Below are 25,943 nucleotides of genomic sequence, written 5' to 3'. Positions count from 1 at the left end.
GTACAACAGTCTGCAGTATACTTAGGTAATGTTACTCTAAACTGTTTGCTTGTGTCGTACCTTATACCAAGTCATCTGTGGCTGCTTGTACGGGGCCAAATAGTCTTCTATATCAGGACAGTTGATCATTTTGCTATGGGTTATCTCAGCTTTCTCCAAATGTCGGATTTTGCTGCTGAAGCATTTACCCTCATCACTCTCCTCCACGGTCATCGACATGGACACTTTCATGCAGTATGTCGAGTTCCTGAAGAGATTACAAACACATTGTTGGGGGAAAAAAATGATGATGTTCCTCTACTGACAAAAGCAGACATTTAAACTTTAATTTTTTCATTCAAGAGTCAACAATAGTGGCATGAGTCATTCCTCCATTTGTCCAAAACAGGAACTCTGTGTGACACAATGTAAGAGCTGTTTTCATGGTGAAAATGCTGGGTGGATTGTCTGGCACTGTTGTGGGTATTTTGGTGAAATTATAGGTCCTCTGACATCTCAGTGTTTATTTGACAACATTGAAGGAATTGGCGCCCAGAAGAAATTATGGGTTGTGCAACCTCTAACACACACAAACAAAACACAATTTCATAAAAAATGAAACTCTGTAAAGGTATATCTTTAGGCAATGTCTGCGCAATGGAGTATTTGTTTTATCTAACCTATTTTGTCCAGAAAGGCTTGTTTTGAAGAATCAGTCTTCTTCCCCGTTGAGGTTTAAAATGTCAGGGTTTGTCCATTTGGCAAAGGGTAAATATTAGTATTTGGTTTCATTAAATGGCCAGTAATTTCTAATTTTAAGAAAAAAAATTTGGTGCTCATCATTACTGTAATCCATTGTTAACCAAATGCACAAAGCTGACTAACTGTGCTCACTTCATCTATAAGTAAAGTTGTTAAATCTGATGCCAATCGAAGCTGAGCACAGAGCCAGAGGTGCTTAAATCAGAGCCTACAGATGGATCCTCTGTCATTGGTTGGGTATAAAAAAAAAGCCAATCATTGTTAAGCAACTAGGTTGGAATTGTGTCATCAAACTCCATGGGCCTTTATCCACACCTGACTTTTCCTACCATGACATGCGACTGAAAAGCACAGGTGTTGCTAATTACATTTACAACGGTGGCGCTGGTTTATTCAAGTGTCCAAGCAAGCCATGACAGCCATCGTTAATTGCCTTACCTGTATTTACACCTGTGCTTTCCTGGTGAGGGAGATGTTTTGATATTGAAGGAGCTACATTAAGCCCTCATTTTCCTACATTTAGTAAATGGTAGATCTCAGTTGTTTCATCCCATACACTGCACAAGCATTTGACAGAGCTAAATCTACCAGAGCTACTGTAGTGAATAATGACATCCTGACAGCGCCTTAATTGCTTACAATATGCTAGTGCTAATCAAATGCTGACAAAATGTTTGCAATTACGTTTAACGTAATCAGTAGTCATGACCTTCTCTTTGGGACTGTAATTTCAGCTTCACAGCAAAGTCGGTAGCCAGTAGACTAGCTAATAGCTAAATCTGGTACAAAACAGACCGTAGCTAATAGCTAAATTGGGTACATAACAGAGAGTAGCCTGTTGCTAAATTAGGCTTTAAAAAGAGCAGCTCATAGCTAATACCTGTACAAAACAGAGAGTAGCTAGTGGCTAAATTTGATACAAAACAAAAAGTAGCTCATAGCTTAATTTAGCACCCAATAGAGGGTAGCTCATAGCTAAATTTGATATGAAACAGAGATTAGCTAATAGATTTGATACTAAACAGGGAGTAGCTCAGAGAAAAAATTTGCACAAAACACAGAGTAGCGAGTAGCTAAATTTTGTACAAAAGAGAGAGTAACTAGTAGCTATATTTGGTACAAAACAAGCTAGTAGTTATATTTGCAACAAAACAGAGTAGCTTGTGACTATTTTCCGTTCAAACCAGAGCATAGCTTTTTTCAAGGATTAGGCTAATTCTTTTTTTTCCTTTTTGGTCCTTAGGAAATACATTTAAAGGTACATTAATCTATGTTTTTGTTGGCAATGGATTAAATTAGTAACACTATGTGATTGGGACAAACACTTATCAACAATTATCACCTGTTTTGGCCATTTTTGTTAGCTCTACATACCGTGCTATCATCTTTCAGCTCTTTGTTCTGGTTTGCAGCTGTTTTTCTGTATGTTTGTGATTTTTTAACAAGCTATTAAAACAAACAAACAAACAAAAAAAAACCCCAGCAAAACAGCAGACATAAGTTAGCAACTAGCAGGTGGACATCGTGGACCATTTAGCAGCTATAAAGTCAGATATTTCCCTTTGTTATCGCTTACAATAGAGCGAATATTGGACTTACATTCATGAGGTACCCAGAGACATGACTCCAAATAAAAAAAAAATACATGATGAAATATTATTTTAGAGACAGATGCAGTGTTTCTAAACCCCATTTTGAGGCCTAGTTTTTCTGCAAGGTTTACTTCTGCCTTGTGTTTGCACACCTGATCCAATTAAGATGCAGCTCTGACACGGATCATGTGTGTAAGAAAAGAGCTGAAACAATAGTTTACAAGACGGGCAGGCTCCATGAACTGTGTTGAGAAAATGTGAGTTGTTTTTTTGTAGCAATGTTGAAGGATAGAGATAATGCACTGCATCCTGGTGTTATGATGTTACTTGTGACAGTATGAGCCTTGAGCCTAATCATCTAATGAAATAAAAAAGAACAAACTTTGAAGTTTGTTATGATGTGTGTGACGCAAGGTGTTTTCAACATCATTCTGGATTTGCGGTCCTAAAATCTGTTCAAGGTGATAGTAATTGTTTTGTGTGTGTCTGTGTGTGTGTGTGTGTGTGTGTGTGTGTGTGGGCCTTGCTGTGTGTGTTCTCTCAAGTTCACCTCTAGACACAAAAGACCTCATTGATCTCTCTTTCTTTCTTTCTCTCCCACACACACAAACACACAGGACTCACCCATTGTCCCCTAACTATAACCTCTCATTTAAGTGGATCTAAACCACTTATCCCATCAGTGCAGTGTGTGTGTGTGTGTGTGTGTGTGTGTGTGTGTGTGTGTGTGTCATACAGGGGACACAAGGATTTTTTTTAAAGCATTGACCTAACCAAGACCACTGAGCATTGAACTAGAGGCCTGGAAAGCCTTTTATCCATCCATCCATCTTTCAGTTTCTCTCTTCGTCATCAATCTATCTCCAGCCTACAGCATCTTGTTTTCTCCTCCAGTGATTCAGTTACCTTTTCTTGTATGCTCGTGTGGCTCTCTCTCCTTTGTCTCACACACATGTCATCTAGCCTTTTATGAACCCTTCACATTTATCTAGAATTCTTTGTGCGCCACATCACAGCCAGTATTAATTTTGTCAATACAAACTGTGAAAACAATGAATAAAAACCAACAATGTGAGAGGCGGACAAATGAACAAATAAATTACCCTTTTTTACAGTCTTATTCAACAACCTGCATCTGTGGAACCACACATGGTATGCTCTTAGATGCCAGTAATTACATTACCAAAACCTGGAAAGACGTACCAACTAAATGCATCCGTTTTGACTGAAAATGAAATAAAGTGCCAAACAACACCAATTGGAACTCCTTTGGCTATCCTTGTGTTTATAGGTAATGAGTGTGACAAGCAGGCTGTTGACCATCAAATTCTTCCTGGTAAGGTGATCTAAGGGAACAGTTATGAAATGTCTATTTTAGCAATGGATTGGATGGCTGCATGATGATATTTGAAATGAATCACAGACAGACAGTGTTAGCAACAAGCTGGTAAACAACATGAAGCATTTATCACCTTGCCTGATATTCTTCTCAAGAATTAGCGGAGCCCAAAAAGCACTTAAAAGAAAGTGAATATTAGACTTATATCCACAAGGTGGCAAAAAACATAACTTCAAATGCATGCTTATTTTGCTCTTTGTCTGATATGTAAATAGTTTTCCACAATCATTTTAAAAGTTGAAGATCTGTCAATGCCATTTTTACAGGGGATCCCCAAGGGGTCCAAAGGATCAATAGCTCCTTTTACACTGCCTCCTCGAGGTGGGAATTTTACATCATTATGCCACCTTGCCGTTCTGTATAAAAGGTACAATCACAGAATGGGGGGACAGTTGTCTCGCCTTTAAGCGCTGAAACGATGTCTATGTAAAAGGGATAGCAGGCAGGATGAGATCATGGGCAGCACAGGTGTGGTGTTTTAATGACGTATTACATGTGCAACCAGTCGTGGGAGGTTTAAAAAGTAGCTGATAGCAGTTAGTGGCTAACTCAAAGAAAAGAAGAACAGCAGCAGAAAATGTTTGCAAATTGGGAAAACAAAGAGGTCAGAAAGCTTTTTACACTCCACGCAGAGGATGAGACCAGGTGCCATATAACAGAGAGGGTAAATGATTGTTTTAGCCATGTTATGCCATTGCTATTGTTTATAAAGCGCTGAGGATGGATATGTTATAGGTCACACTAGAGGCCTATGCTGTGGTGTTACATGTCACACCCGTCACGCCTCTTTTGATACTGTGATGCTGGCATGCTGTCCATAATCCCACACTGGAGCAACAGGATGTATGGGAGGGTGTAAAACCGTTGCTTGTAAGTAATACAATTTATTTTGTTCATTGAAATATGTATGTGGATCATGAATCATGTGGTAAACCTCCACATGCACTATCGATACTGATGTGATGAAATATCTTAATTCAAAGCAATTCAGATCCTCCCTCGCAAAGGCACTGACACAAACACACTCACGCATCCAAGAGCTGAAAGGGATTTTATGTTAAAACATTCTTTCATCTCGTTGCTTTGATGATATTGTTCTATACATTCACGCCAGGAGCACACATTGAACCAAGATGAACTAAAAAAAAGGGAGAACTAAAACAGCTTCCTCTTGTTTCTCTTCCTGCTGCGTCCCGTCTCTTTTCCACTATTGTATCAGCCTTTGTCACGGTCTCTCCCCCTCTGCCTGTCCAACCCAGAAAGCAGAGGCCTAACACTAAACGATAAAAACAGCATCTACGTAAAGACAAATGTATTATGCATATCTCACCATAAACATGACGATTCAATTAGACCGCAATGCAAACGCTGTGTCAGAAGCATTTAGCGCATGCTGTGCACCTCTAACGGATGCAAATTGTGTGTCTGTGTGTGGGTGCGTATTCATATGTGGCTCTGTGTGGAATGCATTTAAATGCTTCAGTTAGTAAAAATGGCCCTGAAGTAAAAGACACAAGAGTATTTAATGCAAGAGCTGCACATTTTGTTGCTATGCTGTAGCCTACTTAACTGATAAAAACCCTCTTTTCACCTGAAATATTGACAGTGATAGCCAATTTTTCTATTGCCAATTAGGCATACAAGTAATATACAACTGTGAATATATTTGGGATTATTGGGAGAAGAGAATACAGTAACTAAAAATGCATATCCAACAGATTTCAACAAGCTTTCACCTTATTATATTCCTCCCACGCTTGATCAAAATAAGTTCACGGCCTCTGCGAAATTCTGGGAAATATAGGAAACCACTAATTAAAGCAGTAGCAAATAAGTAAAAGACAGAGGAGATATCAGAAAGTAAAACTGCATCCCAAACATCTCCTGGATGTGTTGAATATCACAGCACTTTCAGTGCATTTTCATAAAGTTTTCACATGATGTGGAGCTCCCCTTTAATTGGCTTTTTCTGAGAAGAACTTTGGTTCTGGAAATCAAAGATGTTAGTAATCAATTTGTTATCTTCCTTGCCAACAGCTTTATTTTCAATATTCCTCCTTGATTTTACATTCTTCGGTGTGATTTGCCAGCACACAATTGATTAGATAGGGGAGCTAATTTGTCCAGCCAGGGCAGCCATGAACAGTGTAAGGTGTCCATATAAATGCAAACTTTGGGCTTCAAAAACATGTGCAACATCTTTTAAAGGTTCTGTATGCAACATTCAGAGCATTAACATACAGCAGAAACCACTATTTGCAATGTAAAGCTATAGCAGAGTAATGGTGTCCTGAACTGAGAATAAAGTCCAGCTCCCTCTGCGTGTGTTGTAATCCACACTTTTCTGTTACGTTGTAAGCAGGTCCGGCCACACCTGCATATTAGGGCTGGGTATTGCCACTGATTTCCTGAATCAATTCGATTTAGATTCAAGAGGTCCCAATTCGACTGAATTTCCTTTTTGATTTGATCAGATACTAATTCAACTGGAGATTTTTTTTGTCAAAATACCAATTTTTGCCAGTATGTGAAAGAGATACTCAGAGAACTAATAGTGTAACATTTACAATGATTTATTTTATTTTATTTATTTTTTTTACGAATTAATTCACAACAGGAATAAAGCTGAATATTTTATAACTAAATATTTTTTGTAGAGCAGCAACAGTAATATTAAAACAGCAAAGTCACAATATAAAGTTAATATCTCACTGGAAACAAAATAAAAATGTTAATACAATAAATCATATTCCTGACATCACAATACTGAGTGAAGTGTAGAAAGAATAAAGAACACAGACATCAGTCAGTATCAGTCCTCCTGTCCTCTCTGCTGCTGAGGAGAGTCACTGCCTGCAGGTCACATGACCACAAGTTTTAAGCTACAAGACAAACTGAGCTAAACCCTGAGACATAAACAGTTGTTGTTTTAGCTTGTTAGTAACAATTTGCCATTAGATGGAAAGCTCTCTGTGCCTGTTTATAACATAATATTGGCGGCGGTGGATGAGAGACTGCAGACAGAGCAGACTGAAATATCACTTTTCTAAATGTTTACATGTAGCTGATCAGGTGTATTGATAAAGTATTGGCTTTTTCCTGAAGGTTTTATTTCACTCACAGTAACAAGCGTAGCTGTCAGCTCAAGTTATCTTCAACTCTCTGGGCTCTAGTTTTGCAGACCGGGCGAGGCGGGGGCGCAGCGCACCCGCACTTCGCCAACTGGGTGTGGCCAGGCAGATTTTGCAAGTTTGGCACACCGTGCGTCTGGTGCAGCTACTCCTCTTTCCCACCTCCGTCCCTCCTACCTGCGCAAGTCGGAAAGAGGAAGGAGAGAAGGCGTGGAGTGGGTTTTACACACATCACACCAATCAGATGAGCCCCTCTCCTCGCCCTTAAATGCGCTGCGCGAAGGTGTAATGAGAGTTTACTCAATTCGCCATGGCAGAAGAGAGCAGCAGCGTCAGATGGCCAAACTTCTCCCAGAAGGAAACTGATGTTTTGGTCCGGGAGGTCCATGCTTGCAGTGTCCGAATATACGGAACTGCGAGCAGACCTCCACGGGCCGATGATGCAAAGGTAGCCTGGGAGGAGGTCACCACATTTGTAAATCAATGTTGCGTTTCTCTCGTGTGCGCGCGCTCTCTCTTTCTCTCTCACAGTTTCACTCTGTTTCTTTTCTTTTGGCTTTTCTAAGATGACAGATGCTGAATATATACTCCCTATCTGATGCTGTGGCTGTTGTGGTTGTCTGAGAGGGATGTGAACTCATTAGTTTGCAGCTGTGTTAATCAAATCAGGTTGGGTTTCCATTACGCTTGCCAAACGTGCCAAACGGTGCCAATCCCCTTTGATCTGACATCAGATGTGACGGGACAGTCGATATAGAGATACATTTATGTGCTGATTGCAGATAGTTGCATTGAATGGTGGTTTTTGTGGCTATTTATTGCATCGTTAATGTGCCTGATATTCTGGAAACCTGCCTGTGAAGTTTTGGTGACGTGTGCGCACTGTCCGCCGATCAGCCAAACTTCAGCTTACACCGTTTGCGCTCCGCCTGCGCTGACAGTAGACCTGGTTTCAGATGGCGAGCTTTTAGCGCACCTTAGGCGAAGCCTTTTGGCACGAAACTGTCACTGCGGCAAGCTGGATCTGTTGGCACCTCCTCCTGCTGCGCTGCCACACCCATCTCAGCCAAACTACCAAACTGAGCACGCCTCGGGTTGCGCTGCTCAAAACTAGCTCTGCGCAGGGTTCGCCACCCTGCACTGCGCCAGGAAATTAGAGCCCTCTGTCTCCACCACGCCATCTCCTCTCCTCCTTTCTAGCTTCCAGGTATGCAGCCCACTGAATATGAGCAGGAGTGTTTCTCCTGCTAGCCCAGCCCCCGAGTTCCTGCTGGGCTCATAGACTTCACATTGTGATGGTATCACAGATTTTTAAATCCCTTTACTTGGCTCAAGGAAAGTTTTACAAACATAAAACCCAAAAAGATCCAAAATCTGTAGAAGAGAGTCATTGTTCACCCTGTTTGCATTTCGAGGTGTCCTGTTGAGAGTTGCACAGACCTCTCTTTTGTAATAGTGGTCAATGGGGAAAATGTTTTTTGGGCCCCAGGAGAATTTCTTTGCTGCAATACTGACAGTGACCACTGGGAAAAATTGGAAGCAAGATTGAGTTGTGTTCCTGGGGGCCTGGTGTGTATTGCACTAGCTAGCTCATCTCTGCCTCTTTGCACTAGGCTCATATAGCGGTTACAGCTCATATCGGGAAAGTGTCGTACAGCCCACCTGTTGTTCTCCCACTGGTTAACACTGTTAGCTCTGTTAGAACTGTTGGTGCAGTTTAGGACTGTTTATGGATTTAGCACCGTTAGCTGCTTACTGCTGGCTCAGCCACATCCATATTGAGACCTTGTCCTAACGGCAGTAGCTCAGTCCATAGGGACTTGGGTTGGGAACCGGAGGGTTGCCCGTTGAAGTCCCCGTCCAGGCCAAAATATGGAGCGTGGACTGGTAGCTGGAGAGGTGCCAGCTCACCTCCTGGGCACTGCCGAGGTGCCCCTGAGCAAGGCACCCACTCTGACATTTCTTCACTTAGTGCATGTATAGGTCCAGTTTGTGCATGTGTGTGTTCGGACCTGTGTGTAATTGACAAACAGAGTGAAAAATTGAATTTCCCCTCGGGGATTAATAAAGTATATTAAAAAAAAAAAAAAAAAAGAACCAACTCATACACTCTACATTTTGCATAGAGCCCCCTTAAAGATCATTTGACTTTTGGGGAAATACAGAGTCAACAACTGTATACTAAATGTAAGACCAAAAAGCAGAGCCCTCAGCTAGCCGGGTAGCTTACTTTAGCTAAAAGGAAACAGCTAGCTTTGCTCGATTCAAAGGTAGCAAAATCTGCTAACCAGCACAAATGTAAAAATGACAACTTGGTGACTAATTGTGTGCCACTAGCAGTGATTTTCTGAAACAGACTCATGGTAACGACAAGACTTATGGTCAACAAAGCCAGGCTAGCTGTTTCACAACAATTAGTTGTGAAACAGCTAAGCTACCCAGCTATTGGCTGCAGCCTTATGCATAGCGTAAGAGAGCAATAAAGCCCGCGGGCCCAAGCCGGGTCGGGCCGGGAGCCCCCCTCCCTCTGACAGGCCCAGGCCGGGCCTGGTCAGATATGACGTTTTTTTTTTTTTTAAAGCTATGATTTGATAGTGTTATAGGCTATTTATTGTAGCGACCCTGCAGTAAATGTTCTGTTATAATGTCAATGTTCTGTGACTTAATGGCATGTTTGGGACTGAATGAGGGGCGGGGGGTGAGTGTGATGGAAATGAGGAGGGCTGTGTGAGTGCGCGTGCTGGTGTGTGAATGAGCGAGCTGGAGGAGAGAGCAGGAGTGCACAGTTGGAGTTACAGCTAAGTTGTTGTTTGTTGGTTGTTTTGGCGTGGTTACAGCCAACAGTAGCCTGTACTGTTCAGTTATAAACGGTGGTTTAATTGCAGAATAACTGCGTCATCCTTTCCACACGTCCTGGCGGATGCTACAGTATTATGAAAAATAAAATTAACCCACACTTTGTATGACACATAGCCTAAAATTACAACAAACTCAGGGCCGAATTCACAAAGAATGAACTGCGGCCGCTGATAGCACCTTGAATTGCACTTCACTTGCACACGCAGTTTGCTCCGTCTTAACGTCTTATTCACAAAGGATATTGCGCTAATGATATACCAGCGCAAACACGCCCACAAAGTTTGGCAGCTGAGTGCAGTTTGCCCCTGATTTGCCCCAGATTGCAATAAGCCACACATGGCAAAGTATAAATGCTGGCTTTGCGCCAAGAACACCGTGGCAGAACAATGGCAGACTTTGTTTGGCAAAGTACTGAATACTGTATACCCTCATTTGATGTCTGCTGGTGAGTCAGTCTAACAGTGTCGGATGGGTTGAGGCTGTGGATCTGACCAAGTTTGACCACTTTATCACTATGCCCTCTCACTTGTAGCTGTTTTTTCGTTATCTTTTGAATTTAATATGAATTATGGAACCGTTTTTGTTCACGTTTGTTTCCCCCGTTTTGTAAAATAAATTATTGAAAGTTGCTTTTGAAGTGCGTGACAGAAGTGTGTTTTGAGAACGACCGCAGACTGTCACCTGTTCAACGCATCAGTATCTTCGGATGCCATTAAAGAAATAATAATTATAATAATAATGTCAAAATAATATTTACAGACTGATTTAACAGACGATCACTGCTGCCACGATCACTGGAAAGTCTGGGCGAGAGGCTTCCACAGAGGAGCGCCCAGTTTGCACCGGCTTTCTAAAGACGTTATTTACTTCACTCAAACTGCATGTGGCTATTAGTGCTGGTGTTAGTGAATTGGACGTTGTTTATCAATGAGGCTCATTTGCATAAACATATATTATATTTTTGCACCAAATATATGCATATTACCTTATTTAAATACGTACAAATAACACCGGAGCACCGAGACACAATCTGCTTGGCAGCACAGTTAGTGGAGCATTTCACCCTCTGCGCGTGCTTTGTGAATTAGACGCTATCTGTTTGCTCCATTTTTACCGGTTTAGCGGCCGCAAAAGCCACGCAATCCTTTTGTGAATTCGGCCCTCAGTTACAATGTTGCCACATTGTGCGCGCACAGCCCTTCACCACCTGGATCCTAAAATAAACATCTGTTTTATTACATAATCATGCTTCCGTGTTGCGCCATTCATTAAGATCCTATGTTTCTGTCATTCAAATAACAAGACTTGTGGTTTAATACTCTTAATTCTAACAGCCAACTTATTGAAAAATGTCGGGTTTAAATCGGGCTCGGGCCCATAATTACAGTTAATTGGACGGGCCGGTCCGGTCCCGGACATAACGTGCACGGGCTCGGGCCGGGTCGGGCAGGATTTTTTGGGCCCGATCTAAGCTCTACTAAGAAGGTGCACAATCAATACATGTAAATGTAATATATTATCAGGAACACAAGAGGAAAGGTTGGTTTGGCATTTACTGTTTTCTTCAAGTTTTTTACTTCCAGGAGTTTGGACTTTATAGTAAAATTCTACGGAAAATCTTGCAATTATTTTGTCCCCCTTAGTTCCACATGGAAATGACACCTCCGAAATCCCCCTAAAGAGAAAAGCTGTTAATGGAACAACTCAGCCCTTAAGACAGCTGCTAATGTGGATATCTGTCAAGAGGAGGGAGGAGGACATTTATGTGGCACAGGACTTTATTAAGCAGACAAGAAAAAGGCTGCAAGACACAGAAAAATGAGCAAAGATCGTGAAATACTGAATAACTGAGTTAATATAGTGCTACAGATTAGATTGTGAAGGGATGGTATTTATGGTTCATCTTGATCTTATTCGAGATGTGTTTGCATCTCATAGCCTCAGGATATTTCATTCTCCTGAAACGTGCAGGCCAGCAAAGCAGTGTTAACAGCACTGGTGTTTATCGGGATCATTTATGGGACACATGCCCATGTTATTGGCAGTCTAATCTGTTTTCAGCAACACTATTTACTGTATCTCGGACTGCCACAACCAGTAGGAAATAAAGTCTTACTGTGTAATTGAGAGATAAGTCGTGATAATAGGATTATTGCATCCACACAAAAAAAGGTATTACGTGTCAGCTTGTAGGGATTGCAGAAATATTAAAGGGTTCATTCACTCAATTAGTAAACAAAGGTACCGCGTGCTGGGGACTTTTAGGTTGAGAACCCCAGTATCAATAAAAGGTGGCATAGCCAGTTGTTTTTAGTATGGTTTGGTCTGTACAGTATTGCACTCTGCAAAAACTTACTGTCACTGTAAAAACAACACATTGAGGTTTTAGCGGGGGTTTTATGTATCGTGCTTTTTATTTGTCTGGGCACAGTTAAAGAGGACCTATAATGCTTTAAATAATTTTCTGTCATATACATAATTGTACAATGTCAGATGTTTATATTAAATATGGCCAAAATTAAAAAATAATGTGGCACATTTATGTAGAAGCAATCCCTGAGCAAAAACCTCAGACGTCAGACCATTTTGAATACTCTGTTTCTTTATATCATCATGTGCTCCAGACACGCAACTCCAAGTGTTTACATTACTTGGGCTGGCAGTGGCTCAGTCCATAGGGACTTTGGTTGGGAACTGGAGGGTCGCCTGCTAGAGTCCCCGTCCGGACCAAAATATGGAGCGTGGACTGGTGGCTGGAGAGGTGCCAGTTCACCTCCTGGGCACTGCCGAGGTGCCCTTGAGCAAGGCACTGAACCCCCCAACCGCTCGGGGCGCCTCACCAAGGGCAGCCCCCTCACTCTGACATCTCTCCACTTTGTGCATGGATAGGTCCTGTTCGTGCATGTGTGTGTTCAGACCTGTGTGTAATTGACAAGCAAGAGTGAAAACATTGAATTTCCCCTCTGGGGATTAATAAAGTAAATAAACTTAAACTAAACTACTTACTCTATATTGCTACATGTAGCTACATGCTACATGCATATAAACTTGGTTGCTGATGTTGTAAATTTCTCTCTGATATTGGATTGAAATTCTGCCAGAATATGTTTGGTTGTGTTTAGAAGCTTTAATTGCTGGTTTTTCATGGTAAAAGGTGCTGCTACTTACTGTAACAGTCATCACAGCTGCAATCAAAGTGCGCACAAGAATGACATTTTCCCAGAGGGCTTTCTGGCAGAGACTGATTAGGTGAAGGAAAAAGTCTTGGTTTGGGTTTAACCCAAGGAAAACTTCTGCCAACCATGCCCTTGGGATGTGCGCTAAACTTTAAAGCCAATTATCGTCATGGCCAAACATCAAAATCACACCATTATCTCATGCCCTGTGGCCAAAAAAAAGTTTTTTTTTTGTATTGACCTACATGGCAAAAAAAAAAGAGTCTGTAAAACAGTGGATGCATTTTTTAGAACATCACAACACCCGCAAAACTCATTTTGCTCTACAGGCCACACACTGTAGAAACACTGCTGATCAACCATTTAATTGTATATGTGTAAGTTGAACTTTTTTCACTTCATGTGCCACTGAGCAACTTTCATATGAATAAACATAGCCCCGCCTCCAATGCTGTAACCAATTATCTTTATACATCTACGCCCCCAACAGCTGGGTGCAAAGACACAGAGATTTGGAAGACCTGAAACACTGACCACAAATTGAGGGTGACTACTCTTCCAGCACAGACAGTATGAGGACAATGAAAGCCTGAAAATATTTTAGTAGAAACCCAAAACACAAGTATGAACATGAGAAAGAGTAAATCAGATCCTCTTTAAACAAATCATATAGATTGTGCTGAGCTAAGCAGCAGCTTCGCGTAGCTTCACGTTTAACATTCAGACATGAATGACTTTAATTTTATTATCTAACTCTCAGCTACAAAGCCATTATGTGTATTCCCCAACATGTTGAACTCTTTATACTGCAGTGTTACATCATCAGGCATGTGGACAGCACGTTTGCTCACTAGTCCATGTTGTGAAAATGCTTCTTGTAGCAAATTCTCTCTTGCAGTGTTCTAAATGTGTTGTCCTCTGCTGCTCTGTGCAGGACTTACTGTAGGTAACAAACCTGTTTTGGCAAACATGCCTCACAAATAAATTTGGCCTGACTTGACAATTTAATGCCACTAAAATCTGTCCAGTAAAGCTGCATCCTGTCCTCCTGGAAATGAATGAGGTGAAAACGGAGATTTAAAAGGTGAAAGGAAAGATTTGTGGATGCCATTCTGTGTCTAATGTGAGTGGCTGACATTCATAACTCTTTTGTTATCAGCAAGTTTTAAGTTAAGCTCAAGTCTGGCACACACATATACACAGAGTTTTTATGTGTGTGGTCTACTGTGTGTGGCTTGTTATTTTGCAACATGGCAAAGAAAGGGTACAGTTGGTCGCCTGTATTTGCATTTGAAGACAGCTGTGAATAAAACATGGGATCCCACTGTTACTGCTGTGTGTATATGTGTGGGTGTTTATGAATGCCTATCTATTAACACAAATGAGGAATGCACCATGCTGAAGCAGATGCTAGGTGTGAGCAAAAACATCTTTCAGCGCAACTGGCAACATGACTGACAAATGAAAAGGGAGTAAATAAACTACTTAAAATTACATTACATGCTGTAAAATGGAAATTACAATTTACAGCTTCAAAAGTATACGACAAATTCTCCACTCCAAATTATGACAGTCTTCTAACTGGATTAGTTTTCCCTCCATTCTCGGAGCCTTCATCTCAGCAGTTCATGTTGGAGTTGAAAGTGCTGTTTGGGGCTATCGTACTGGCACACAGACAGCATATGTATTGAGGCTATGAGGATTTTTTTCTTCATTGCACTCTGATCATAATTTGATGGGATTGCTGTACATCTGCTACTGTGTCCACAATCACTTCCAAAGTGTCCTCAAGCAGGGCAGCACCACTCCTAGTACAACTCCAGGCGCTCTGTACTTTGGCTGACCGCTAATATTTCATATTTGTGCATTCTGCGTGTGTGTGTTTGTGTTCACGCTCACCAAAAAAAAAACACAAATTCCAATTACATACAATGCAAAATGAGCCATTAATTAATCTCCACATCAACCTGTAATCCACCATATCCTCCCTATCAATAAATCAAGCACACCCACCCTGCAATTACCCTTGTATGATCAGGGCAGGCAGCTGGAGGGTGCGTTGAATTATGGCGTTAATAGAGGGGGATGTATCCTGGCCAGCAGGCAGCGTGTTTATACCTGGACGGAGCTGAAGATTAATTTGACTATCAATCTAACTAACAGGCAGCGAGAGAGAGCGCAGACACCTGCGCATGCCGAGACATTCACACACACACCAGCACATACACAGTTCTCTGCATGCAAGTATCTGAACACAAATGCTTCTACATAAGGACGTATGTATTAGTGCACAAGCTGTGTTGTGTTTCATTAATGAGGTTTTGAATTCTGCTCGTTCAAAGCTTTGTTTAGCCTTTAATTTAGACATTTCCCAGCAAATAGCAGCAATGTATATGCTGTTATCAGTTCAATTCTAATGATACTCTACACAAATAGGGGCAGCACAGTGGTGTAGCGGTTAACACTGTCGCCTCACAGCTAGAGGGTGGTTTTATAGCTTTTTTCTCACAGTCCAAAGACATGCTGGTTAAGTTAATTGGCAAATCTAAATTGCCTGTAGGTGTGATTGTGACTGTGAATAGTTGCCTCTCTCTGCAGCCCTGTTTACACCAGGTATTAACATGCATCTTGGGTGATTAGTTCACAAGTGGACAGCTCTTAGTATAGGTGTGAATGCATCCAGTGCATCCTCAATGCATACTAAGATCTAATTGCTCAGACCATATTCAGAGGCACTCTGGGACGCGTACATCCACATTCTTTCAGCAGTGTGTATGCTAATGTCTTCCTGGGCCGCCTACTCATCCGATGTCATCTGTGTTTGCGATACTCGCTGAGAGGAGATCCACAACAGCTTGCAAGATGATGATGTTATTGAATGTACATCTCTTTTCAGCGTTGTACTTCGTAGATGGTCCCTGTACACTTGTCTCACAGTCGGCTGCACATAAAGACCAATATTATTTGTGCAGCTCAGAGGACGGCTTGTTTCCATGAAAACATCTTTGCTTGAGAATTATTGATCCGAGAAGAATCTGTGAATATCTTTACAGTTTTTACCAAAGATCATCAGAGCTATCCACAGTCTCCCACAGTCTGTCCCCTCAAAGCAAACTAAGGCTGCCCCTTGAAAGTCGCAGACTTGAATCACCAGGCAGGGACTCCTAAGTCAACTGAGTTTGCTTCAAGTTGAGCAGTCTTTTTTTTTTTGCCTGTTAGTGCGCTGTGCAGTGTACTCCTGGGGACGTTTTGGTCCCCCAGATTTTGCTGTGGAGAGTGTGCTCTTGACTTTCATGATATGTGCAGACTGCAGCCAACATGATGCAGCGGCATAGAGGAGAAGAGACTTCATCATGAGGCTCTGAGAGAACATTATGTTTAAAAGTAAAGATTTGTTGCATATGTCTGCTCTGTTGTTAGCGCAGCTAGCTTGTTGATTATATTAAGTGAATGCTGCTGTCACACTAAACTTCCTGCTGAGTCCCTTCAAACTTTAAAACTTTATATAGAAAAAAAACAAACAAATTGTTGCATATTATCACTGAACAGTCAAATCTGATTTGACTGACATATTTCTTAGTCAGGTACAGCCCTAAGGTAAACGAATAAATTGGCACTGTGCGTATAGCGCGACAAACCTCCCGCTGGTTGAAAAACAATGCATTTGGTCTTTGTGAACAGAGATTATATGAGTTTGCAGCTAGAGCTGGGAAAAGAGATCCGGTCACAAGTGGTCACTCAAGACGCATGTGGAGACACATTCTATTGCCAGGTGTGAACAGACACAGAGCTGTCCACTTGTGATCCAATCACTCAAACACATGTTAACACCAAGTGTAAAGGAACTCCATGTGTCCAAGGTGTAACCCCACCTCTCACCCAATAACCACTGGAATTGGCTCCAGCCCCTGGTGACCCTCAAGGATAAGCGGGTTTAGCTCACGGATGGAAGAAATACTTTTACTATTTTTAAGCCACAGCTGAGAGATTCATCTGTAACAACTGCTCCTGCAATTGTGAGTCATTTTTTTAATGATCACAAAAGTCTTCAGGTCCTTTGGGCTGGTTTATGGTTTTAAACTCACAGAACTACTTCAAAAGCACCGGAACAAAAACAAAACAAAACAACAACAACAACAAAAAACATTTCATACTTTTGATAATCATGTTACTGGAGAACACACACACAAATTACACAGCAGACACACACTTTCAGAGTGACACACACCAGCCTGTGTCAACTCACTGACACATGAAAATTGGTCAACGCCACAACCACCTTGCTCAATGTTGGGTCAGTGTGTGCGCTGTGTAAAAAGCATGTGTCTATGTGCATGTGTGTTTGTCAGGTATTATGTGTGTGTGTCTGTGTGTGTGTGTGTGTGTGTGTGTGTGTGTGTGTGTGTGTGTAAGTTAGGCTACAATTCACACGCTCTTCCACTTTAGTTCAAGTGTCAGTGCATTGTATAAAAGGGCAGATCTATGCATGGGTGTGTGCATGTTCCACTTGAGTGCTAATATGCTATTATGTGTAAGGTCAGCAACTCCACCTGTGAAAGCACAGATCGATGTATGTCACTACCAATAAGCAACAACCTTACCTGTGTCAGGATGGACAGGTTACATCAGAGACATCACAAATTTGAATGATCACTTTATTTACATACATTATATTTGTTCAATCTGGAGGAGTGTTATATTGACTCGAAATATCTGAGTATGGACCTCTACATGTACCAGATCAGGTCAAGCCGAGTACGCAGATATGTAGAACTGAGCGGTCTCAGTAAACAGTGAGCCCAGAGGAGAAAACATGCTTCAGTCACCACCCAGGCTGCTTTAAGCTAAACTTTGTTACACAGTAATCAACTGGGTTTGTGACAAGCAAAGACATGTTACTTGACTTGATAAACAGGCACACAATTGAACATGTTTGGTTTTCAGTTTTCGCAGAGTTTTACATTGCAAAACAGAAACCAGTCAAGCGGCATGCTGCTGGTGTCCGCATGAGTGACAGAGAAGATAAAGCAAACCAGTGGGAAAAAAAACCCTAACCCTAAACCTGAAAGCATCTTGCAACTTTCTAAAATTCACTTTCTTAAAGTTACTCTTTTTTAGGTATCCATAGACATTACAACTTACTTGTTTTTTCAGTGAAGTGTATTATCATAAAATGACAGATACAGGAAGCTAGAAAAGCAAATAAATTCCAGTTAAAGACACCCATATTAAAAAATCTCACAGTATGCTTTACTGCCCATATCATTAAATCCTGATGTCACAACACTTCACCATTGAGCAACTTTTTTGCACTGAGTGAAGCTTTATCTGAACAAAAACAAAGGTTGACACTTCTGCTGTGCAGCAATTGTGCTCATGTTGCACATCACTGTTCAAATAATATATTTTTAAAAAATCAGTAATATCCAGATTGAGCCACAGCAGGGTAATATGCTGTGTTAAAAGAGAGCTTTGTCAATTTTTAAAATTCCTGTATGTTTTTCCTATGGTCTAAGACAACAGAACAAAGTTTTTTTGGGTACAACAAAAGGAAACAAACATTCTGTGGGTCCACAAAATCAGGCTCCCATTAATGACATTACAAGTTTGAGATGTCTCTAGTTTCTGGCTTTGAGAGAGAGTAGCTCATGTTCACAAATACTGATTGAAATGGAAATATCATATTGGATTTCTTAGTTTAGGTGGTGCTCCCCGTTAACAAACAAATTGTGATTAATTAAATTAGCACAAACTAATTGCCACATGGTGAATCTGGAGCCCTCAGGCCCTGAGGGACCCCTGGGCAGTTTGTAATCAAGCCTTGTTGTTCAGCCGCACTGGTGACTGATTCCACATTTTCCTCATTCACTTATATGAAGAAATACTTGAGATATATATTACCAAATCTGTAGGCCTTGGAATAAACATAATGTTTGACAGTGTATGATGAATGATTGAGGTCAGAAGTGCTATTGAATGAGTGAAAATAGATTTGGGTTTAGCTTGGGTTACGCAGCATGATAAGCAAATGTGTGTTTGTGAATAGCAGTGTCACCTGGCCAAGGTGACCCCACTGAATGTGTGTGGGTGTTTGCGTGCATTATTTGTGTGTAGTACTGAGTGCATTTACCTCCAGGTTGGTATTTAAAATGAAGTTGCTGTGCAAGCTTGATATTCTATAAATCTTTGCCTGTGTGGGTCTGTTCAAGTTCATATACCTCTTCAGACATTTATGTAGACATGTTAATATGTGTATGTGTTTGGACTGTAATGAATATTTTAAATTAGTTTTCTGACCTAAAGCACATTATATTAACATTTACATTCTTGAATTTGACATGAATTAATTTAATGCTGCCAGCAATGTCATTGCTAGACACTGGACTGTAGTGTTACAGTAAGCGAGGCTTGGTTTAATGTCAAGGTAGATAAAAGAACATCTTAGAGAAAACTTTAACTCTTCAAGTCCACAGGCTGATTGACAGCTAAAGACACTCCAAAATCCGGTGATACTTTTTCTTAGCCTGATCTAACTAGTTTTCTCTCCTGTGTTTATGACTTATGAACAGGTAAAACGGTAAAGTTTTGCCTGGATAATCTTGCAATGTTCCTTTTTCATCTGGGAAGCAGGTGGAAAAAACTTTGGTCAAATTGAAAAAAAGATGAATTCTTCCCGGTTACATCTTTTCATCCGTGAATTAATTTTTTTTTTTTTAGCTAAAACTTAAGTTTTAGCAGGTTTTAAGTTTTGGGGATTTTTTTGGCCACAAGAGGCTGAAGCGCACCAGCCCCACATTTTCTAAGTAGGCCTCTCCATGCACCATGTATGTCAGCAAACTATGAAGCATTACTGTCATGTCTTTCTTTTGGCTGGTAATGTATTTTAATCTGTGCTAATATGTCATTAGTGTTAGCTATACTGTCACAATATGAGTACCTTGTGTCTAGAATGGATGGAGAAATTCAAAAATCACCTGGAAGAAAAGTTGAATGTTTTAAGTCCTATTTAGAACATGAGATGGTGGTGGACTTCAGCCTCTGGTGGGCACAAAAAAACAACTCACCTGAAAGACCTTTTTTCCCCACCTGTTTTCTCTCTCACACACACACACACACACACACACACACACACACTAAGTAAAATAATCCCAGCAAAACCTTTTTAATTCTGACTGTTTCAATGATTGAAACAATTAAAGATTTTCCTGGCTAAACCCCTTTTTCCCATCTGTTATCAAGAAAATAATGTGGACCACATAGAATCATAAGAAAAGCTTGGATCTGAGTACACTTGACCCCATGGTCCATCGTATTTGGGCACAGCATGAATCACTCATATCTATAAAACGCCCTTACTCCCAGCGTCTGTGCTGTTGTGGCACTTGTGTCAGGTGGAACATGGAACGGAGTGTTGCAGCACTGAATATTTGAATGCTTGGACTGTACCTCTTTTGTACGTCACTTTGGACAAAAGCATCTACCAAATGAAAAACATTCAAATGGGGAAGTCTGTTGGGTCATAATCAGTAACCGGGAAGGATCATTTTATTGAAACTGTTTGCTACTCTAAGGGATAACATCATGGTTGCTATGACTTTAATGCAGATCACTGCCTTCCTAAAGAGCATGAAGAGGAGAGCTGTGGATGTCCTGTGGATCAAACCATTACTTTTGCTTTACCGAGCAGCCTTTCTAACACTAGACCACTCTGAAACACAGGTTGCTTCACACACCCTCCTCTGCCCTCCTTTCTCCTCTGACGTAGTCCTTTCCTTCGTAGCTCAACCAAGTCAGATCGTATTTCAGAGCAACCTAAAACCCCTTGAACATCAAAGTGCTGAAACCAAGGCCTACTTTTTTTTTTAAAGACTGGCCAGGGCAGCAGGCAGTGGCTCAAGTTGGCATGCACTGGCACATGTTGGTCCACATTGGCAAGAGAGTGGTACCGACTAAATGGCTGCCAAGTCATAGAGGACTGCCAAAGAAACTTCAAATGACCGCTCTCTCCTTCTCTGCTCCTATTTTGCACTCCCCTCCTCTCTGTTTTACTCTCCCACCGCTATTGTCTGTCTTCCACTCTCTCTTTCGCTTCATCTCTTTTCTCTTCCACCTTCCACTCGCTGTCTTTATCTGCTGCTCTGAGTCTGTTAATCTGATGAAGGGAAAGGTTAAACATTTGGCTGGCATTAGAAAACACCCTTGTGACAACTATGTGTGCGTTTCTTGTGTGTGAGTGTCCACAGAGAGTAGATTCATCCTCTAACGCAAAGAGAGACAGGTGGTTTGTTTTACTAGGAATACCACAGGGGAAAAGCTGCGAGACAGAGGTACACATATCTATAGGAAAAAAACAGGAAATGAGAATTCTGCCTTTTGACAACTAAGTGAAACTGCTTCATGGAAAGTGAGACAGAATTATGATGCTGAAACTTAAGCTGACAAACAGCAGTTTCTTTTGTGCTGTCAAGCACCTATTGGTCATGCAACCAGTCACCCAACAACTGCCAACGCGTTCTCATTCCCAGGTCGTCAAATACTGACTCTTTATAATGCCCTTGGCATCTTATAGTGATGAACAGGGCACCCTTTAGTGTCTCCATGTGACGCACAACTGAAACACATTGTAAAATATGCTTAATATTGTTAAATGTTCATGGTTAGGTTTAGGCAACAAAACTACTTGGTAAGGTTTAGAAAAAACAAAACAAAACATGAGTTAAAATGAGTATATTTCATATGCAACAGTAATGTAATGTGACGTAAATACGTCACATAAATCCGTCACAGATACATCAGTGCACAACGACTGTTAATTGTGTAACATTATGTAACATTACTTATGTTTACATTACTACTATCAGAGTTGGCCAATATGCTTTTTCTTATTTTACACAATGAATGAATATTATCTTCATTGAAAAGTATTTCATTTCATTTACTATTTCATGTGTCCGTCTGCTGGTGGGCCATCACGATGAGTGTACACATGCATAATATGATGCTAATTCCACCACAGAAAGAGACGTGATCGGATATCAGCAAAAAATCCAATATTGTGGATCCCTATTTCACACAGATCATACTGTGGTTTTCTGGGTGATAGTCAACTTTGTTTGACCCATCCACCTCTCCTCCCTTCCACTCAAAATTGACTATCCCTGTCTTTATGCTACATCAGTTGCTCTCAACATCAAGTATTCCACGGATGGGTTTATGTTGGAATCACTGAAAGCCTGGTGCATCTGATAATGATGCTAAAGAATGACTTTGACAGCATTGTCACACACTGAGGGATGTGACAATGCCGTCAGTATTTCACGACCTTGAGATGAGAACAGGCTTGAACAACTATTTGTCCTAAACAATACATTGGTTGTTGGTCAGCGTCTTCCAAAACTACCCACACAGATGTTTTCTGATGAGTTACCTCTATGGCTAAGGTTCGGCCAAGTTTAAGCAACTAAAACTGCTGAGAAAGACTGTGATAAAGATTAAAAGAAACAATTACTGACTGCTGGTCAGAGACAGGATGCAAACCCTGGCATCAAGTGTAAAAGTCAGACAGTTTCTACACCCAATCAGCCATCCACAACTCTTTTTTTTTTTTTTTGCAGAGGTTTAAGCATGTCCTTCTACTGCTGCCAATGTTCCTAAGAGAGAATGGTCCTTATTCATATGACCACAAAAAAATCACCTGTCAGTAAAATCTTAACATGCACCCCCTTTTGACCAGATAGATCAAACCGTGAAATTATGTTTATTAATTACAATAAAATGTTCACTGACTGTATTTGCTGGTTCCTTTATGTAAACAGTATTGCCAACAAAAGTGAAAGTAAAAGCCAAGCCCAGATTCACTCTTGTTTTGGACCAAGCTTTGTCTTCTTGGCATTTCACCTCACTATATTAATTCTTTTGTTTTGTTTTGGTTTTGGCGCCGTGTCCACCATCTTCGCAGCTTCTTCTTGGATGCATGCTGCTTACAGTCTGGCACCTGGGCGCTATCTTTTTAGAAAGTCCCTACCTCACCTGTGCGCTGATCCCAAGAAAGTCCAGAACACAACAAAATAAGAAGAAAATAAGAAATTACAGGCAGATTAGGGTCTCTGCAGATAAATACACCACCACACATTTTTAGTGGGATTTAGGTAAGAAAATTCTGCATAGTAAAGGTTGGGAGAGATCTAGGTCTTGGTTTAAAATGGAAATGTCAACAATTACTTGAAGCATAAGACACAACATGTTTGTTGGACTGCAGACAGGACTCTGATTTGCGGTGTCAAACTCCTGTGTTTAGTACACTCATTATTCACCCTAACTACCTCCCTACGACTTCCATTTGGTACTAAAATGAAGCAATCCCTTCACTCCAAAAAACTCTTCCTGTGAACTTAATCCAGGCAGCAATTTCCCACTTCAGTCTAATTGGGAAAACAAATTAGTGTTACATAAACATATATTTTAGGGGATAGGGTATGATGCACATAAACTAAAGTGTAAAGGGAAATAAACTACAAAATAAAAGTCCTTTTTGAACATTCTTGTTTGCATTGCCATCATGTCTGACTGTGAAGATTAGGGAAATTAGTCTGATAACGGATTTAGGAATCACGTCTGTAATGCAATTTTCACGTACAAATAAACAACAACACAGTCATCATTGTTATTACCGTGGAGCCACTCTGCTCATTGAGTTGGATGTAATGAACTGATGCCAAGGAGACATGTAGAGGTGAATAAAAAGGAGGCTGAAGGCTCCAGAGTGTCTGACTCCAAAGTAGCAACAGTATGCTAAGTGTTTTTATCTATTTATTAATTTATTTCTGCTTTAGAATGCACCCTAAAATTGAGTTCTCATTTTCTCGTTCACTCTGTTCACATTCTCAGCTTGTTTTTAGGACTAGGAATCAACTCCATAACTTTGTTTTTACCATCACAAAAAATGTCCATCTTTCCTCCTAACAGGCAACTAGTGCTTGTTTAATACGTGAATGTGCACAAGTTGTAGCAGCCATAAGGTTTGTAACTGACCAATGAGCAACGTTCAGTGGCTGACAAACTAAATTCAGACTCTTCCTCTCACAGTTGAAAATGCAGGTAAGGTATGTAAGCTCCTGAAATGGTTCCTGGACTGCTGGAGTTCTTACAAAGGAAATGGGGTACCAGGCCTTTTTTGAAGGATGGTTTGGGCAACGTATGCCTTTATTATCAAAATGAATGTCAAGAGATTAGAAGGAAACAAGGGGAGAGAAGGGGGGTGGGTGTTACATCCAATAAAGACCCCTGGTCAGTCTCAAATTGAGAATGTTGCAACACATTGTCTGCTGCCTAACCCCTGGAAAAGTGTCCATTGTAACAATGGAACTGAAAGACCAGAAAGCCCATTTGTCTGACAGATGGGTATCAGGAAAACAAACCCGCATTGCTCCATTAAGGCCCATTTCTCCAATGGCACTCTCCCAAAAAGAACCACTAATTATTTACTAACTATCATTATTATTTCACATTAAAAACATTTTTTTTAAATAGCTGCTTCAGCCTTTTTACTATATATATATATATATCATATCTGTTTTATATTGCTGGAAAATATCAACAAATATCTCCTTCAAACAACTATACTTACTGAAGTTTAACAAAAACTAGGGGGACAGTCTTACCCCTAATCCAGTCAATTAGCCAGAGAGCCAATTAGTTAGCTGACAACTTGGCCGGCAAAACCATCCAGTTAAACAACCTATCAAGTCATCAACCAGACAGTCAAACATCCAAAAAAAACTTCCACTTTGTCAGCCATTCCACCAATCTGTCTGCCACCCTGCCAACGAACCAAGCAGCCACCGACCCAACTATGCCAACTGCTCAGCCAAGATGTCACCAAATGAAACAACCACTCACCCACCCAGTTAGCCAGCCAGCCGACCAATTCACAAACCCCCCATCCCAGAGGCCAGCCAGCTTTTCAGCCAGCTAGTCAGTCATTTTCCAAAACAGAGAACATGTTACATTTCCATCTAATGCGATGTGTTGAAGTGAAGAGCGGGCAAAGCCAGAGGCATGAAATCTCTCATCTCACGCTACCTTGTTCACTATCTAACACTCATTATTTTGTTCTCTCCGAGTCCTTTTCTCTATTGGTTTGTCCTCTGTCTTTCTCATTCTTTGTCCTCTCCTGTGTGTGCATGTGTGTGTGTTTCCACCTACTTTTTGATTTTCTTTCTCTCTGACTCTCACAGATAGTGGAGTGTTGCAGGATAGAGGTTTGGTGCAAAGTCTTTCTCACAGCACTGCAGCCTCAAAAGTAAACTGAGACCTCTCACTGTGTATCAATTTCCTTTTAAGTGATAGGTGTGTATAGTGTGTGTGTGTGTGTGTGTGTGTGTGTGTGTGTGTGTGTGTGTACTGGTGTCCTAATCACAGTGCGTGTATAGAGGGTCTTGGGCAGTCGCAGCATGCCCTCTCCCCCTACTGAGGTCCTTATACCTGCAGAGAAAATGGATTTTTGCTTTTCTCCTCCACTCATTCCTCCATCTCTCTCTCTCTACTTTCCCCTCCATCTCTCTCTCTCTCTCTCTCTACCTTCCCCTCCATCTCTCTCTTCCTCTCCATCAGCTTCCCTCTGTTTTCCTCTCCTACTATTTACCCTTTCTCACCATCCCTCCAATTTAACTACTTTCTCCTTGACTCCCTCTTTACCCTCTCCTCTCTCTCTCTTTCCCACCCACCTGCTTTCATTTCTTTCTCCCTCTCCCAGCGCACATCTCTCTTTCTCTGTACCTCGTGTCTTAGACAATGTCATTTTCCAGTTATGGTCTCCTGAGAGAGAATGTCACTCCACCTTTGATGCTTGTTCACCTTTGGTTTTATAACAGTGTCTCCAGGTTGTTCCCCCTTTCAAGTTCATACGAACCCACACACTCCAATAGACACTAGGGATCTGCAGTGTTTTCGAAATCAACAGGTAAAAGACAGATCACAGCGGTTTCTATGAAATGAAACATGTATAACCATCAAAGAATGAGGGTAGCAATACACCCTGCACAGC

At 41.1% G+C, this 25,943-nt stretch overlaps 1 protein-coding gene across 4 annotated transcripts in view; it reads right to left on the bottom strand.

Annotated features, from left to right (window-relative positions):
- The window catches only part of il1rapl2 (interleukin 1 receptor accessory protein-like 2), a 574,681-nt gene that overhangs the window by 198,244 nt on the left and 350,494 nt on the right, over positions 1–25,943 (bottom strand). For 3 of the 4 annotated variants that reach the window (XM_049586234.1, XM_049586232.1, XM_049586235.1), the window contains exon 5: positions 61–247. In XM_049586234.1, coding sequence (XP_049442191.1) covers positions 61–247 — 187 coding nt within the window. Of the gene's footprint in view, positions 1–60; positions 248–2,115; positions 2,243–25,943 lie in introns of those variants that run through there. The other variant, XM_049586236.1, reaches the window with a different exon arrangement.

The sequence above is a fragment of the Epinephelus fuscoguttatus genome, linkage group LG9 (genome assembly GCF_011397635.1).
Source record: "Epinephelus fuscoguttatus linkage group LG9, E.fuscoguttatus.final_Chr_v1".
Taxonomy (NCBI): domain Eukaryota; kingdom Metazoa; phylum Chordata; class Actinopteri; order Perciformes; family Serranidae; genus Epinephelus; species Epinephelus fuscoguttatus.
The sequence above is the reverse complement of the archived record's forward strand: the minus strand, read 5'-3'. Positions and strand labels throughout refer to the sequence as shown.